Here is an 18,423-nt window from a genome sequence, read left to right as displayed (position 1 = left end):
CTGATCGTGTAATTGCAAAAATGCCTCACACCACAGAAAACACTACGCACATACTAAACACAGAAATAATGAAGAGGCAGTGCAGAGAGAAGAGTAAAAATGCTGACCACAGCTGTATGTTCTTCCCCTTATTCACTGTATTGACATTAACCTGTCATCCCACCTTTAATTCAGTGTATGAGGTATGCACCATCTAATTTTATACATTTTTATCCTTTACAACATTGTTCCATGTGGTTCTTCTCCATTACCCTTAATACTTTCAAATGAAAAGCTTATTAAAGACAGCTGTGGCTCTTCACTGATGATTGTAGTCTCTTGTTCAAAAGCAATATTTTAAAAATAACTTTACATTTAATATGTAAAGCTTTTGTTACCCTGATGGTAAATTGTAGGTACTGGGACAGGAATTTTTTTGCCTTATTTTGCTAATTTTCTCCATTCTTAAAAAAAGAGAAGATTTTAGCTGTAAGAGATACAACAAAAAGATTGCTCAAACACAAAAGCATAGATGCTAGACAAGTGATGTGAGGTGGAAAAATTTCTGAGGTTTTCTGGTGCTTTATTTTTCTGTGAATATTCTTAATTTTATAGATTCATTACTAACAATGAATGGGTACCAATTTCTATTATTTAAACCTATATTTATGAAATACAACTAAAAACAAGCAGGTCAAATTAAGTTACTCTAATAATTTTCTATTGCAAACTGAATCCCCCTCCCCCCAAAATAAATTAATTCCAATTGATTCCCCTCCCCCAGAAAATCCACATTACTGAGCTAGACATATGTACATTCTAAAATTAAACACAGCTTGAAATTCACTATATAAAGTGAAGCAATATTTTTCCTGTTATTGTCTGACCATTACAAAATTTCCAGAATTGATAGAAAAGTAGATATATTAAATATGCCTGAGAATGAGGAACATGAGTTGGACAGTCACCTAACTGCAACTGTACTTCTTACTTCTTCTGCATTTAGAACACTTCCTGCACATTTGAAATAAAATCCCTAGAAATAATGTAGAGGCAGTGCAGAGAGAAGAGTAAAAATTCAACTCCGGACTCTTCTCTGTCATAAGCAACTGAGAGCCATCTTCACTGACATTAGCATATCATACCACACTTTCTTAACAGCCTTCTCATGATTCTTTTTCAATATGACATTGAACCTACTTTCAGATTCCAAGGGGCAAGGAAAGAAACACTCACCTCCCATTGGGTGGAGGCTGCCCAGTGTGTTCAGATTTCCAGAGGAGGCAGCTGCTGTCTGCTGAAGGAGCTGTAAATAAAGCTAGACATTACACCAAAAACAGAACAAGAGTGAGAATGAGGGCTGGCTCCACTTCTGGGAGACACTGCACTACACCACAGCCAGAGCGCCGTCCTAAGTGGAATAGCCACTGTTCAAACAGACCATATCAAGCGGCACACAAAGCAATAGCATTCCCAAATAAAAGGGTGAAATCTCACTGCCCACACAACTGCATGCAAAATGTTCTCTCTCAGTTCATGGCTAGTGTGCCACTGATTGTGTAACTGCAAAAATGCATCACACCACAGAAAACACTACACACATACTAAACACAGAAAATAACACAGATTCTTTCTGTATTTATGCAAAATGAAAACCTTTAGAAGGCCAGTACTTCAGTCCACATGAAACAGTGACAGATTCCTCCTCACCAACCTGAGCACATGGATGCTGTTAAATGGTAGCAACTTAATTACCTACACTCACGAACCTGCCCATGAAACACCGAGTTTTGCAACAGAACATCAGCACAAGGATTCTTCTGCTACAAGTAATTATTGTGGATAAACGGAATGATTTTGCACAGAAACTGCCAGGGAAACTCACTGCTAAGTACTGGGGTCCAAGTGTGTTCAGTCCAGCCAGGTTTCCCCAAACTGATGCAGCACTGATTTGTTGCATCTGCTGCTGGAGCTGCTGTGCAATTCGTTTCTGTTCTTTATCCTTTTGGGTATCTGCAAATTTCACTACGATGGGAGAAGAGCATCCCTGCAATATCAATTCACATAGTTATACTTTATACATTACCTCCAAATGCCACAAATAACTCTGATCATTTAGAAAAATACACCAATCTTATTAAAGCAATCTCCTAGCTTCCTAGAAAACTTCAGAGTTGTAGAAATCTGGCATTGCTGCACATACAGAACCTTCTGCTCTTTCCAACCGTTAAAGCCTGTGTATGCTCAATGCAAACTATCCCAGTTACTCTAAATAACATTTCTTACCTCCATGGTCTGTGCTTGGTGCATTGCTTTGATTGCTGTTTGTGCCATAGCTCTTGTTGTAAAAGTCACAAAAGCACAACCTGGGAAGAGAATAGGATCAAATTCACTTGCTAAGTTTACACAAGCCTTCTACAAAAAAAGCGGAGGTGGACATTCTGCTGACTTCAAAGATTTAAAATGCTTTCCAGTAAGATACTTTGGGTGTGAGAGATCTCCAAAACAATCAACAATTTCATACCAGGTCCCCATGCTTACCTCGACTTAAGCCATCAGGACCCCGTAGAATTCTGCATTCTTCAATCTGCCCAAAGGAGGAAAACATCATTCTGATATCATTTTCATTGCACTTCTTTGATATCATCCCAATGAACAGTTTCCTGTCTTCCACAGCTAAGAGAAGAACAAAAAGGGAAGTCACTTATCTGCCCTGACTAAAGAAGTAAAATTATATAAATAGATTTCTTCACAATTTATCTACAAACGCACCCCTCACCATATGAACCCAAAATTTTATCCATCTGGTCCCCCAAGCCCTTGAAGCAGATTTTGATGGGGCAAGGGGGGCTGTAAGGGAGAAGAAGTGAAGTTCTCTTCTGTAGTGTAACTCCACTAGCAGAACAGGAGCACTGGATACCGTCACTTTGATTAAGAATTGATTAAATAGAGAGATCTTCTCATTGTACATTGCTATTTGGCATATTTTTGTTGGCAACATTAATAAGCTGTTCCAGTACACAAAAATGTAAAACCATATTTAAAATTTAAACCACGAATTTAAACCATGAACAACTTGTTTATTCTTGAACAAGCTGATAGACAAATGAGCACATATCTGTATTTTATATAATTACATAATTTGTAACAAAGAATATATTACACATCAATAAACCACAGAAAATGAAAGTTGAAGTAGTATACAGTGCAAAAAACACTGGCCAGCTTTTATTACTAAGAAATTGATCATCCTTTTAATATAAGTAGAAGACAGTGATTTCTCCTTTAACATAGGTGGATTTTACAAAGTAATTTCCAGTATGAAACAAACTTGCAAGCCTGAATACAATGCTCCATTAAAAAAAATAATCTTTGCATACTGTAATAAGACTATAATCTTCTTTTAGAACAGAAGGGTTTATAGTAAGAGAAGAGAAAGTTGTGTATATAGAGCAGCCTTGTAATTCTAGATGCAAAACTATATGCCAGAGATTATCTTCATTCAGTAGGCAGCAAAGATAACAAAATCGTTCCAAGAAAGCAAATATATTGCTTTCCCCCTTTTCTTTTAGGATCACAATGAAGCCTTTGCAATGAATATGTTTTATAGAACTTGAAGCTGAACCTGTAGAAGTATTATTAGCATTTCCTCAACCAAGGGAGAGGGATCAGCTTCTTTCACTTCTTAAGTGCAAAGCAAAAGGCAATGCACAAAGGCAATAGTAGTATGGGATGCTTTAGTAACTTGGATGGTGTTTTCTAAGTCAAAATCAATGAACTTTCCATATAACAGACTTATTAATTTGAAAAAAGCCTGTTTTACATACACTTACCATTATTCTTTTCACTGTCGGCTGGCTTCATTTGGATGGGATGGTGCATCTGTAACACAGATAAAGCAATTAGGATTGGGAGTGGTGCAGAGGTGGAAATCAAGTTTTGGGGAGTAAATCACCTCCAGCCACAACTATACATTCCTTTCAAAGCTGTTGTAACCAGGGAACTTATAAATCCATACTAATTCAGAGGACAGAGAAGACAGTACAGGCGTCTCCCCACTTATGCACAATCAACTCACACGAAGTGCCGGAAAATAATTCAGTAATTCAATTCAAACTTGGAAATGGCAGGAGAGAGCAGGAGAGTCCTTGTGGAGACCCTCCCCGAATCCTGAAGAGGACGTCAATGAGGACAGAGGAAGCATCTGAAGAGACCTGAAATGCAGCAGGACTTTGTTTATGCTGCTCAGCCTTCCCACCTAACAGCTGATGTGCAGGATAGCTCAACAGCAGCTGCCCCTTTCCTGTATGTCCTCCTGCCAGCCTCAGGACTTCAATTCTAGCTGTGGATACATTATTTTTGGTACTGATTGAAGAGAGAGCAGCAGAGAAGGTGTTTAAAGGGTGTTTAGAGAGTACTCCCAACTACAATGGTACCTCGGGTTAAGTACTTAATTCGTTCCAGAGGTCCGTTCTTAACCTGAAACTGTTCTTAACCTGCAGCACCACTTTAGCTAAGGGGCTTCCTGCTGCTGCCGGATTTCTGTTCTCATCCTGAAGCAAAGTTCTTAACCCGAGGTACTATTTCTGGGTTAGCGGAGTCTGTAACCTGAAGCGTATGTAACCTGAAACATATGTAACCTAAACATATGTAACCCGAGGTGCCACTGTATATGTTTTTTCACTTGTGTATGTGGGGGCCCAGAATGTAACCCCCATGTAGGTGAGGAGTCGTATTTGTATTAGTCAAGCCAAGGGGCTCCACATACCCCATCCCAGAAAAGATTGCATCCTGAGTGTGGATTCATGCAGAAATACTGAAAGAGCAGATTAAATAGATGATGCCTATTGTCTTACCCCTGGGAGAATCTTCATGTTATGAAGAGCATTCTGTGCTTCTAGTGCAGCTTTACGGGTATAAAATGTAACAAAACAGCATCCTGTAATGCAAACAAGTTACATGATGCATAACATATAAAAATAATCCATTCCAGCATAAATTATTTTATAGCAGAATACATTAAGTCAAAAGGTGCCACTAACTGAATTCTGAATATTTGAAGGGTAAGATTCGTATCAAAATTAATGTTTCTAATGCCTTCACTATTTAACATAGTTCAGCCCCAATTATATAAGTGACTTACGTATTCACAAGACCCAAGGCTGGAGGTATGCAGAACTTGAACTAACAAGAAATCAACTATTCCTCATTTGAATGTTGTTGTTGTTTAGTCATTTAGTTGTGTCCGACTCTTCGTGACTCCATGGACCAGAGCACGCCAGGCACTCCTGTCTTCCACGACCTCCCGCAGTTTGGTCAAACTCATGCTGGTAGCTTCGAGAACACTGTCCAGCCATCTCGTCCTCTGTCGTCCCCTTCTCCTTGTGCCCTCCATCTTTCCCAACATCAGGGTCTTTTCCAGGGAGTCTTCTCTTCTCATGAGGTGGCCAAAGTACTGGAGCCTCAGCTTCACGATCTGTCCTTCCAGTGAGCACTCAGGGCTGATTTCCTTAAGAATGGATAGGTTTGATCTTCTTGCAGTCTATGGGACTCTCAAGAGTCTCCTCCAGCACCATAATTCAAAAGCATCAATTCAGTGATCAGCCTTCTTTATGGTCCAGCTCTCACTTCCATACATCACTACTGGGAAAACCATAGCTTTAACTATACGGACCTTTGTTGGCAAGGTGATGCCTCTGCTTTTTAAGATACAGGGTCCCGAATACGATAGTATCTTTTCCCAATTTGCAGGGAGTTTTTTTTTAGTGAGAGAGCAAAAAATGTCCCCTTTATCTGCATCTTGAAGCAACGTCCTTCACTATGCCCATTTGGATTTTGAGGTCTCATTCCACTGCATGACACTTTAGTTTTCAGAATTCACAATACAGCAGATAAAACCCTTTTTTTTTTTACTATTGCAAGTTAACTGCTCATGGTTGCACCTTATTCTCACCTCATCAGATGCTTATTAGTAACACTAAGAGTAAACCTTTTCCTACAGTCTTACCTCCTGGCCTGATCAATAGTTCAAGGCAGAATTAGATGGGGGGGTCAGGAGCTTACACCTTTTGTGGCAACTTCCTGAAACTCTTGAGAGCCTTGTTTCACACTTTGAGACTGAGTTGCACAGGTCAAAAGACAGATCAATCTTGTTGAAAATGTTTCAATGGGCATCAGGTGGACACTCCTTGCTTGTTAATCTTATCAGTAAGACACCCAAATGGAATAACATTATGTGAATTATGCCCCCAACTTAGGGCTACTTCACACATTTACGCTTTTTCAGGAGAAAATCTATAAAATAAGCAAACTATGCAGGTACAGCTCAACGATAAAACTGTCAACGTGTAGTGACATGCCCAAGTTTGCATCTGCATGTGAAGAACAACAGACATCTAAACTAAACTTCCTACTATCTGCTTTTCTTGCTACCACACCAAATACAGCAATATTAAGATCGTGAATGGATCGTGATATCAAAACAACACAAAGACATGCTTTCTCAGAGTAATAAGTGTCAATAAGACGCATAACGATCTTGGACCAAAACGTCCAGTAAAAAGAAAAGAGAGAGCTCTCACCTTTGCTCTGAGGAGGATTTTGGCTCCTGTCCCGCAGGACATTTATTTCATAGACAGCACCATACTGTTCAAACAGATCTCGCAGATCTTTTTCAGACCAACTCCGTGGGACCTGGCCCACAAACATCTTGATGGCATCAATGTCCGGTTGGTCAGGATGGTCTAGTGTGCCATTCATTTTCTTTGAGCTGCATGAGTCAATGAGAAACATATGGTAAGGGTCCTCCTAGACTCTGTCCCAACCAACCCTCCTTCAAATGTATTAGAAAGATAATAATTAAAACTCAAACTGTTGCTTATCTGAGATATTCAGAGAACATATTCTGTCCACTGAAAACCAGGCACGTGGTGGGAAGAGAGAAGAGACACTTCTCCAAAGACTTGATTGCCTTCAGGTGTCTCAGATGAATTTGCCGTTTTCTCCCCCAGAAACATTAGCATCTTAGAAATAAAATGTATTATAATCTTGTATAAAGGGTAAACAGTGGTTTATTGAAAAAGGAAAACTGAGCTAAAAGTTGGTGTACTTAAAACTAATGAATTTAGTAGTAAGTGTAAAGATGAAAAAATATCACCAATCCTTACTCAATGTGGATTACAAAATTTTTGCAGATATTTTGGCAAAAAGATTGAAGAAGGTGTTGGTGGAGGAGATTCATAAAGACCAAGCAGGCTTTCTCCCGGGTAGACATTTATCTGATAATGTAAGGAATATAATTAACATTATAGAAATGCTGACAGTTAATATTAATACAAAGGCAATTTTGATCTTTGTGGACGCGAAGAAAGCCTTTGACAATATTTCTTGGAAATTTATGAAGAAGAATCTCCATGGGATGGGGGTAGGCCAAAGGTTTGAAAATGGTATAGGTGCAATTTATTCGGAACAGAAGGCAAAATTAATTGTAAATAATGTGGTTACTGATGAACTTTCCATAGAAAAAGGGACACGGCAGGGGTGCCCAATTTCCCCGTTACTTTTTATATTAGTCCTGGAGGTTTTGTTGAACTTGATAAGGGGGGACCAGCTGGTGAAAGGGGTTCAGGTCGGAGCCAGAGAATACAAACTGAAGGCTTTTGCAGATGACTTAGTTTTGACCCTACAGGAGCCAGACACTAGTACAAAAAGAGCTTTGGATTTAATCCGAGCCTTTGGTCAAGTTGCAGGATTTAAATTGAACAAACAAAAAACTAAGGTCTTGGGGGGGAAATTAACAAATGGGGAAAGAGAGAGATTCCAAGAGGTAACTGGTCTAACTATGGCAAAAAGAGTAAAATACCTGGGAATTAATATGACATCAAAAAATGTGAACCTATTTAAAGACAATTATGATAAATGCTGGACAGAGATAAAGAAAGATCTAGAAATATGGTCGAATTTGAAGCTTTCCTTGTTAGGCCGAATTGCTGTGATCAAAATGAATGTATTGCCTAGAATGTTATTTTTGTTTCAGACATTACAAATTGTGGACAAACTTAATTGTTTCAAGAAGTGGCAGAAAGACTTATCTAAATTTGTCTGGCAGGGCAAAAAGCCCAGAATAAACTTTAAGATACTTACTGACTCAAAAGAAAGAGGGGGTTTTGCCCTGCCGGACTTAAGACTGTATTATGAATCGGCAGCTTTCTGCTGGTTGAAAGACTGGCTACTACTTGAAAATGCAGACATTCTGGATTTGGAAGGTTTTAACAATATGTTTGGTTGGCATGCATATATCTGGTATGACAAGGTGAAAGTGCACAAGGGTTTTAAAAACCATATTGTTAGGAAAGCACTATATAATGTTTGGACTCGGTACAAAGATCTGTTGGAAAATAAAACCCCCAGGTGGTTATCACCAATGGAGGCCAAAGAGGTGAAGAAACTTAATATGACAACCAATTGGCCAAAATATTCTGAGATATTAGAATTTGAAAGTGGTGAATTTAAATTACAGAGTTTTGAGAAAATAAAGTCTAAGGTACGAGATTGGCTCCATTATTTTCAAATAATGGAGACTTTTAAACAAGACAGGAAACATGGATTCCAGGTGGAAAAATCGAAATTAGAAACTGAACTGCTAGAATCCAATACTAAGAACTTATCAAGAATGTATAACTTGCTGTTGAAGTGGAATACAATTGATGAGACCGTTAAATCAGCTATGAACAGATGGGCACAGGACTTAGGCCATGATATTATGTTTGCTGACTGGGAACAGTTGTGGACCACAGGTATTAAATTTACGGCTTGTAATGCCTTAAGAGAAAACATTATGAAAATGATTTACAGATGGTACATGACCCCAGTCAAGCTCGCGAAGATTTATCATTTGCCCAATAACAAATGCTAGAAATGTAATGAGACCGAAGGAACCTTCTTTCACCTCTGGTGGACCTGCCCAAAGATTAAGACCTTCTGGGAAATGATCTATAATGAAATTAAGAAAGTACTCAAATGTACTTTTCATAAGAAACCAGAGGCTTTTCTCTTGGGCATGGTCGGCCAATTGGTGCCAAGGAGGGATAAGACCTTTTTTATGTACGCCACAACGGCAGCAAGGATTCTTCTAGCAAAGTATTGGAAGACACAAGAGCTACCCACGCTGGAAGAATGGCAGGCGAAAGTGATTGACTACATGGGACTGGCAGAAATGACCGGCAGAATCCGCGACCAAGAGAAAGAGACTGTGGAGGAGGACTGGAAGAAATTTAAAGCATATCTTAAAAATTGCTACAAATTTGAGGAATGTTAAAGTGTTAAGGGAGAGGAAGATGTATAATTACAGCTATATTTATCTTTTCTTCTTCTTCTTTTTTTTTGATTTAAAGTGAAACTGAAATGAGAATAAGTTAAATTTTGATTGATTAAAAGGGTTGCTGAAAAACTGGAAAACTAGGATGCAAAATGGGGAAGGTATGGGGAAGTCTGAGAAAAGAGGCTTATGAAAATGAGGTTAAGAAAGCAAAATGTATGTTTTGTCTGTGTCTGTTGTTGTGTGTTTTGTTTGGTGTGGTTTTGTTGTAAAAATTGGAAAATCAATAAAAATTATTATTAAAAAAAAAAAATCACCAATCCCTCTAACAGCAAACTAAAGTGCTGAGTGTCAACAAAAATGGGAGCCAAAACAGGGCCACTGAGAAACAAAAGGGAGGTGTCAACCTGCCTGGGAGAACCCAATGTTTGCAGACATATATAACTTTAAAAAACATTAAAAACCATAAAAATAAAATTCCTGAATGGGAATCCTAAAAATAGACCAATGGTTTGGTTTGGGTATAATACTCTGCATGCAAGAAAAGACCAGCTGAAACTCTGAAAAGCACTCATATTCAGAAGTGACGACACACGGCAACGTTTTGCTGCAGGTGCCACATATCTATACTAATACCAAACTCAGCATCATCCTAGATAGGTCACTTAGGAACACTGAGTTTACTATCTGCACAAACTTGAACTGTGTCTGTATACTTTGGCAATTCAATGGACTGAGCAGACATCCAGGAGCAATGACATGTGAAGATCAATTCAGCGTCAGTTAGAGAAAAAAGGAAGATGGGGAACAGATATGCCCCTATGGCAGAGGTGGGGAGCCGGGAAGAGGTTTGTGCAGCCAAGGCTCACCCATCAGCTGCTGGGCAAAGATTAAGACCCTTTGTTCTCTGAAGATAAGCAGAGAGCGGCTTGGCCAACTGCTCTCTGAAGCACCTCCACCCTCATTTTCACACTGCTCCAGCAAGGGTTCTCCACCTGTCAGTCATGTGATGTCATCTAATGAGTTGATATTAAATCCTGTTGCCTAGGAAGCGTGATCCTGTTCCCTGCAGACACCAGAGTGGCACAGCCAATGCAGGATAAAATCCTGTCTCCTGCTTATCAACTAATGTTGATAAGATGGGCGGGCAGGAATGGTTTGGGGGAAACGGCCTCGTGAGCCAAACTGGACCAGCAGAAAGCCAAACTTGGCCTGGTAAGCAGAAGTTACCCACCCCTGCACTATGAGATGTACATTCAAACTTGTTTCACCTTTCAAGCTTAAAAGCAGCATATTTTGGGGGGACAAGAAAACAGCAACATCCATTCACTGCACTGCACTACTCAGATTTGTGGCTAGATGAGTAGCTTCCTTCCTGCTCCCCTAGCCCCAAACCTCAGTAGTCAGCACTTTAGGGTAATTGTGCTACAATGGTAGATTGCTGAGTTTCAGGTTTAAATGAGCAGGGCATTGTACAAAGGAATTTGAATTTCCCACTTGATCATTCCACTTATAGGCATTCAATGTCTTCCTATTTAAACCAGTATTTCATAATCCACAGACACTGTGACATATTTTTTCAAAACTGAACAAGTCAAGAAAAATAGCAACCTTGCTTTAATATCAGAAGGCACACAGATTCAACCTAGTAATTAACTCTCATCATCAAAACATTTAATACTTACATTAATTACAAAAACAAATTGTTATTGTAAAACATTGGATTTTGAATAATAAAAATAATGAATTATTATAACTTTTAACCATGTCAAGTACAATTTCTACTGACTGAAATAATTCACTGAACAGTTCTTGTCTTTTGACTTTTACCATAGAATGCGAGGGCCAGTGTACAGTTGCAAAATTTAAAATAACAAAACCCACAGTGGTGTTCTTAGCTTTACTGGACCAAAGTCAAACAACAGTCAGTCAACTGACTGTTTGTCAATCCTATTGATAATCTGTGAATTTGAGACAAAGGAAGAAGCACTATTCAGAATACTGGAACAGACTGTAAATAATATATTTACTGAGACTTCCAGGTTCTTCCATTCTGTGGAATTTTTTTTTTTTTATAAATATTTATTAAGGTTTTTTAATAAAAAAATACAATAATAATGAACATTATTGCTTTGTTTTAACAAAGTTTCATAATATTCTTGAGCTTCCTCACGTCTCCCGCTCCCATTTGCATCTTTAATAATTTTTGTCAAGCAAATTATCATCTTATTTCCAAATCTATGTCCCCATGCTTAAATATCAATTCTTAATCTATTTTAATGATGGCCAATTATTTATAACCAAGCATCCTTCTTAACATTCCACTAAATCACAATATTTCTGCAGGTAGGTCTTGAATTTCTTCCAATCTTCTTCAATCCTTTCTTCTCCCAGGTCTCGGATTCTGCCAGTCATCTCCGCCAGTTGCATATAGTCCATCAGTTGCATCTGCCATTCTTCCAGTGTGGGTAGATCTTGAGTTTTCCAGTTCTTAGCAAGTAGTATCCTTGCTGCTGTTGTTGCATACATGAAAAATGTTCTATCTTTCTTTAGCACCTTCTGGTCTACAATGCCCAGAAGAAAGGCCTCTGGTTTCTTGGTAAAGGTATACTTAAACACCTTTTTCAACTCGTTATATATCATTTCCCAGAAAGCCTTCACTTTAGGGCAAGTCCACCAGAGGTGAAAGAATGTTCCTTCATTTTCTTTACATTTCCAACATTTGTTATCAGACGAATGGTATATTTTGGCAAGTTTAACTGGGGTCATGTACCATCTGTATATCATTTTCATTACATTTTCTTTCAAAGTATTACATGCAGTGAAATTCAACCCAGTGGTCCACAACCTTTCCCAGTCCTCAAACATAATGTTATGCCCAATATCCTGTGCCCATTTTATCATAGCCGACTTAACCATTTCGTCTTGCGTATTCCATTTCAGCAGCAAATTATACATTCTTGAAAGTACCTTAGTCTTAGGTTCTAACAGCTCTGTCTCCAACTTCGATTTCTCCACCTGGAATCCTAGCTTTTTCCATTCTGTGGAATTTTGTATGAACATACTGATTGCCCCTACCAGATGTCGCTTCCACCATGGACTTATTGTTTAGGCAGTTGAGTTTCAGATCTCAGTATCAAAGAATTAGGCATCTGGACCACAGACCACCAAAAAACTGCCAAAGCTTTCCTTTGCCTATGTGGTTTCTCTAGATAAGGACTAGGGAATCTGCAACCCTCCAGCTGTTGCTGAACTACATCTCCCAACATCCCTGACCACTGGTCATGCTGGCTGGTGCTGATGGAAGATGGAGTTCAATGACATCTGAAGAAACACAGATTTTCATCCCTGCTTTATAGTCTAGCTACAGGGAGGAAAAAGGAGAATAAGGTTGTGGTGAAGGGACAGGAGGTAGACTTGTATTAACATCATGCTGCCCAAAGGCATACACTGTTCACTCCAACTTCATGCAACATACACGGGGCTAATATTGCAGAATCTGAAAGTCATGCTGCAACAGCAAGGGAGTAACTTTTTGTACAGTATTAACTTCGGTTGTTATTTTTATCACTTTCCTTCTTGTGAAACACGTTAAGTGCCATTATTTTCAAGTGATTATTATAAGGGGATGGCTGACCCATTTATTCATAAACTCTATAAAAATGTTTTTAGTTTTCTCCAATACTGAAAGTTAAGAATTGCCTCCAGGCAACCAGACATCAAGACTTTACAAAGTGAAAAGCATTTATATTTATTTCAGGCTGCTGCTGTTATAGGTTATGTTGATTTATCTTTTCCACAGCAAAGTTTTATAAAGAGATTTGGGTGGTTTTGTTCTTTTTCTTATTTTATATATGTAACTTATTTTTAACACCTTTCCTATCAAAAATGGTATGATTTTGGCGTTTTATTTTACTTTTACAGGGTTTGTGACTGTATGTTTATTTTTTTAAAAAAATCAGGTACAAGTCCATAAAACATACTAGCAGTAAAAAAGGATTTATTCTGAAATAAATCCTTTTTCACTGCTAGTATGTTTTATGGACTTGTATGCTACTCTGCTGTAGATATTGCTGTATGAAAGTATCAGTAAGTATGGATATGCTTCATTTAACTCGATCTGTGACTCCTCGGGGGGCTCCCACCTTTAAAAGATTTTTTAAGAAAGGGAGAGAGAGAGAGAGATGAATAAAACAAAATTTGTGAACTGCCTACAATCCCACTTCTAGGACATGCTCCGAAAACTGGATCTGTGTGATCTCACTGCTACCTCAAATGGTTACCCACCATTCCACACCTAAGAGAACAGTAAGATTATGTAGAATCAAGAAATATCAGAACAAGGCAGGCCACTTTCTTGGAAAACTGAACTTGTTTTCCTCACATTAATCCTTAAACTAAAGGAACTAAGGATTTGAAATAAAAAGTTTTGAAGTATTCAACCATCAAATAGTTATTTTTTTATGTTACAGGTCCAATTTTCTTTAAAATGCATTTCAAATTCCTATCTTTCAAGAAAATTAAAACAGCAATAGGATGTAATAGAGCAATTTATGCAGTTGCCCTAGAAGTGTGAAACTCAGTTGTGAGGGACATGCAAATGTGAATCATCTTTACTGATTATCAAAAAACCAAGGAAGACTTCTTCAACAGGGCTTTGAAACCTAAGAGATAATATTATTACTCTTTCTATATTTTATCTCATTGTTCTCCCCAATAGTATATTTACAATGAGTTTGTTTTATGTGCTATTAATTTCTTATTTGTATTTTTAATATTAGAAATTGCCGTAAGCTTCCCAGCATTTTTCAACAGGAAAATATTTGATTTTTAAAAATAATAATCTGAAGCTTTAAACTCAATTGAGAGAAAATAACTTGCCTTTTTATTCTTAATAAAAAAGAGAGGGGCTAAGTTCTAGAAGTCATATCTAAACTATTAATAAAATCAACAGCCCTTATTTTCACATATTGGTTGTGATACATGAAAGTACTGAAACTGCAGCTGATACAGATAGTTGATTCTCAAAAGGCTTATGCATCAGGATTTCTGGAATCCATAAATTAACAAGTGTAGCCAGTTGTGCAAAACTGGCTGGATTACAGACTCCTGGGGTTGTAATCCAATTCAAGTACTACTAAGAGTTACGAATGAAACATAAACCCAAGTTATCAATAAACATAACTAATTTAGGTTCACTAATTTCAATGGGTCTACTCCAAGTATAATTAATTGGATACAACCCCCAAACATGTTTTGGATCTAGGTATAAACAGGCGTGTCTCCTTGCCCTTTTGTAACCAAGTCCAAATACATGTTACTGAAATAATACTATTTCCCCCCATTTACTCGGACTCCAATGAATACACTACATCATCACCTAGTGTTGAATTTTGAGTGTTTGCAAATTCTCTCTGTAGAGTTTCTTCTGTTGTACTCTGAAACACAATGCACACACATGGTGCAACCAACCATGCTAGTCGCTTTCTACTATGTATGTTAAATTGCTATCCCAGAGCAAAGTTAGATATCGAAGGGGCCAGAAGTAGCCCCAGTGCAATTGTAATAGGGATCCTTTGGGATTAAAACACACATTTGGGATCTTTCTGGATTAAAATCAAGAAAATAGATGTCCCACACTTACCTGAAAACAGTTTATTCCAATGAAGCTAATACCACGACCATTAAATGCCTCTGAATGATGCTTTGATAGCTACATGCATCCATACCATATAATTTTGATCAGTAAACTTTACTATTGTGTTTGAAGTATATTAAGGTGTCTGCACATACAAGGAGCAGAAAACTAACTTAATGTGTAAAACTGCAAATCTAACATGCTAAAAAAGTACAATAGTTACAAATCAAGCTATAAAATTTCACAAGAATGTATTTGGCATGAACTACGAGGATGTGCCACATATAGTGCAGAATTTAATTTATTTGTATCTTAAGGGCTATGTGAACCATAAAGTGTATTTCTCTAAAATTAACTCACCCTGGAACATAATCCTATGCTGGGTACAAACTTAACATACTGTCCCCAATTGAGTTCTTGTTCATGGAGTATCAACTCCAAGCATTTTTTAGGCTCTCTTCCATAAATTAACTCTAGGGTCTTATATGCCTCTTTTGGTTCTTCCCTTAATACAGAACAATAATAAAACCCCCCACCAATTACCTTCAAAAGAACAAATTGAAAGCAATCAGCATTAATGTAGATTAGCTATGAAAACAAAATACTCACATAGGGCTGGCATTCAAGGAGCAATGATCCACCATCATTTCTGGGAGGAAATCCAACTTAAAAGCAGCCATCACTTCTCTGCTTACCACAAACCACTAATGCTAGATCACTGTCCTGTCGAACCAATTGAACACCACCACTTAATTTCTGAGAGTCTTAACACAGTGATCCACACAAAATAACACTCAAACCACAAGAACACAAGCTTGGGGAGACCAGCAACAGACACCACAAAAACAGGCTGGACTGGGAAAGAAACATGAGGACCAGGATTAAAAGGGGGATGTGACCATGTGAAGAGAGACTCAGCTCAGTACACAATGAAAATGCTGATGCACTGGGCTTGTTTTGTGCAATTTTCCCTGGCAAAGCAGTACTGAGTGCACTGTCAGATAAACAGAGTGTCAGATCCATGAAGATAGTTGTGTGCAACAGAGCAGAAAAGAACACAAACTAGCTTCATAGCTTCCAATCAAACTCACTACCACAAAAGTATGAGCCCTTAAATATTTCTTTAGGTAGAATATTCTTAAAACAAGCATCATTACACTGCTTTCCTGGTTTGAGGTCAACTAATCACATTTTATGAGATGGTGGAAGCTTATTAAATCCTGGGTCAACATATATATAACCAGGCTCAACATGCTTGCTATGTGGGGCTGGGCAAGATTTCTACTTCCTTCAATAGAACAACATTTCACTTCAGCCTTGAGAATTGCATATAGAACAGGGAGAAATCCCAATTGAACCTATTGGTAAGCTTCCCAATTTCACTTGGAAAACAAGGTGAAATTTAGAGACTCCTGGCCAAAGAAGTCATTTCTTAATATGCTAACTACAAGATATGAAAAAATCATTGATAGCATTTTTCACTGCAATGCACAATTCAGTCTGAAATTCTCACAGTGTTAAACTCTCAAGCTCCGGCATTAAGTTGAAGTCCTTTCTCCTTTTCCAAAATTGCTTTCCCACACATTAGTTAAAAACTTCTTCAGACGCAAGTTTTACCAAACTGACACATAGTTCTAAAAAAAAGGTGGGTAAATTATGCATATTAACTTTCCTACACCTACCATGGAGTGTCTTCATATGAAGTTCGGGTTCCTTGGTGCCTTCAAGGCTAATTCTGAACTACCGTAGAAATCAACTCTGATACCTGTTGAATGTATCAATCTCCATTTAGTTAGCTTGTTTATTTCCTGGCTAGTCTCTATTACTTCTATTGTTCTTACTTGCAAACCAGGTCAGAAGCTAAGTGCCTGGTAATACGATGGCTTATATTTACTGTTTCAACAACCACTTCTGGAGAATGACTGTCATGTTAAAGGCAGGTGCGTGCTCATTGTCCTAAAGCTGTAGTGCTCAAACTTACTAGTTATACATAGATGATTAACCGCTTCTGGATTTCTTTGAAGTATGAGTCAGTATAATTTACCTCAATAAAAATAACTGAAGATGGGAACACAGAGAACCAAAATGATTAGGAGGTTGAAGCATCTCCCCTGTGAGGAAAGATTAGGCTTGGGGCTTTTTGCTTTAAAAAATGACAATAAGGGGGACATGATGGAGGTGTGTAAAGTTAAAAGTGTGTAGAGAAAATGGAAATAGATCTCCTTCCTCTCAGAATCCAGTCACCTAATGAAACTGAATGGTGGGATATTCTGGGCAGATAAAAGCACTTTTTTTCTACAGCAGAATTCACTTGTACAAGTTGGAGAAGTGATGACCACCAACTCTGATGACTCTAAAAGGAGATTAGATAAATTCATGGACGATAAGGCTATCAATCACGATTGTTCACAATAACTATATTATCTCCACTATCAGAGGCAATATGCCTCTGAATATCAGTTGCTGGGAAACACAAGTAGGAAGTGCTGTTATGTGTCATGTTCTGCCTGAGTGTTTTTCACAGACGTCTGGTTGGTTGCTGTGAGAACAGAAAGTTGGATTAGATGGGATTTTGGTCTGATCCAGCTAGTCTCTTATGTTGTTATGATTATGTAACCCAACTTCTTTAAATCTCCCCCCCCCCATCACACTTAATACTCCTCTCTTTTGAGGAGTGTAAATCAGCAATTGAGGTTAAAGACAGAGGATTCTAAACTCAAGAGGGGGGAAGCAGAAGGATGAATTGGTTGTGCTTCTGCCATTACATGCAAAATGGGGGATGACTATATTTAACTGCAGCAAAAGCAGTAAATAAGCGTCCCACTTTGCATGTTACAATACAAAACAAGTGTGCTTCTCTGTGCTATATGAGCCATCTCTCTGAGACTAAAACCGATAGATCCAGTGAACTGACCTCTCATAATAGAACCAAAGTCACTTTCCTGACACTGGTTCGTGGTAGTCTACAACTTTAGTTCACAAACTACTCTAGACATCCTTTAAGCCACAGTAGCTCTGCTGATTATTAAATTTACTAAACTAAAGGGGGAGGGAATGCAACACTCAGTCCAATATCCTTGGCAGCGTAGGAACATGTCTGTCCACAAGAGATAATGCCTTGTTTATGTACAAAAACTAAAGAAGATGGCAACCTGCAATTCAACCAAGTGGGTTGTTCATGTTAACAGTCCCCCATGAGGTTTGGGCAATGCCAAAGAAATCATTCTTTCATGCTTTTATAATACACAGCAAGAATAGTCAACTGATAGCTCATGGATCATATCCTGCATTTGCAGCAATTTTATCAACCCTCCAGTGATTTGGCTAAATTTCACACATACTAAATGGGCAACAAAATAGCAAAGGAGTAGCAAAGGGATATTCATTACAGCAAAAAATCCTAACTTCACACATACAATGAGGGGTGTCTAAACTAGCTGTAATTCAGGGCTGTCTTTACCCAGGGGTGCAAGGCGCCGAATTCTGGGGA

General features: G+C 38.2%; 1 protein-coding gene and 1 long non-coding RNA gene across 13 annotated transcripts in view; one reads left to right on the top strand and one right to left on the bottom strand.

The window, feature by feature from the left end:
• CELF1 (CUGBP Elav-like family member 1) overlaps positions 1-18,423 on the bottom strand; it is a 44,376-nt gene that overhangs the window by 14,401 nt on the left and 11,552 nt on the right. For 5 of the 12 annotated variants that reach the window (XM_081901491.1, XM_081901502.1, XM_081901492.1 and 2 more), the window contains exons 2-10: positions 16,612-16,698; positions 15,543-15,656; positions 6,561-6,748; positions 4,836-4,918; positions 3,813-3,861; positions 2,521-2,655; positions 2,266-2,345; positions 1,865-2,026; positions 1,216-1,297 (exon numbers count right to left, since the gene is read on the bottom strand). In XM_081901491.1, coding sequence (XP_081757617.1) covers positions 1,216-1,297; positions 1,865-2,026; positions 2,266-2,345; positions 2,521-2,655; positions 3,813-3,861; positions 4,836-4,918; positions 6,561-6,748; positions 15,543-15,613 — 850 coding nt within the window. In that variant the 5' untranslated portion in view covers positions 15,614-15,656; positions 16,612-16,698. The remainder of the gene's footprint in view (positions 1-1,215; positions 1,298-1,864; positions 2,027-2,265; positions 2,346-2,520; positions 2,656-3,812; positions 3,862-4,835; positions 4,919-6,560; positions 6,749-15,542; positions 15,657-16,611; positions 16,699-18,423) is intronic. The other 7 variants (XM_081901493.1, XM_081901494.1, XM_081901499.1 and 4 more) reach the window with 4 other exon arrangements.
• LOC309364846 lies at positions 6,756-13,246 on the top strand. Its single transcript, XR_014165892.1, has 3 exons — positions 6,756-7,150; positions 9,628-11,337; positions 12,326-13,246. It is a non-coding gene; the product is annotated as an uncharacterized lncRNA (long non-coding RNA).

The sequence above is a fragment of the Podarcis melisellensis genome (assembly GCF_964234715.1).
Source record: "Podarcis melisellensis genome assembly, chromosome: 1".
Taxonomy (NCBI): Eukaryota; Metazoa; Chordata; class Lepidosauria; order Squamata; family Lacertidae; genus Podarcis; species Podarcis melisellensis.
The sequence above is the reverse complement of the archived record's forward strand: the minus strand, read 5'-3'. Positions and strand labels throughout refer to the sequence as shown.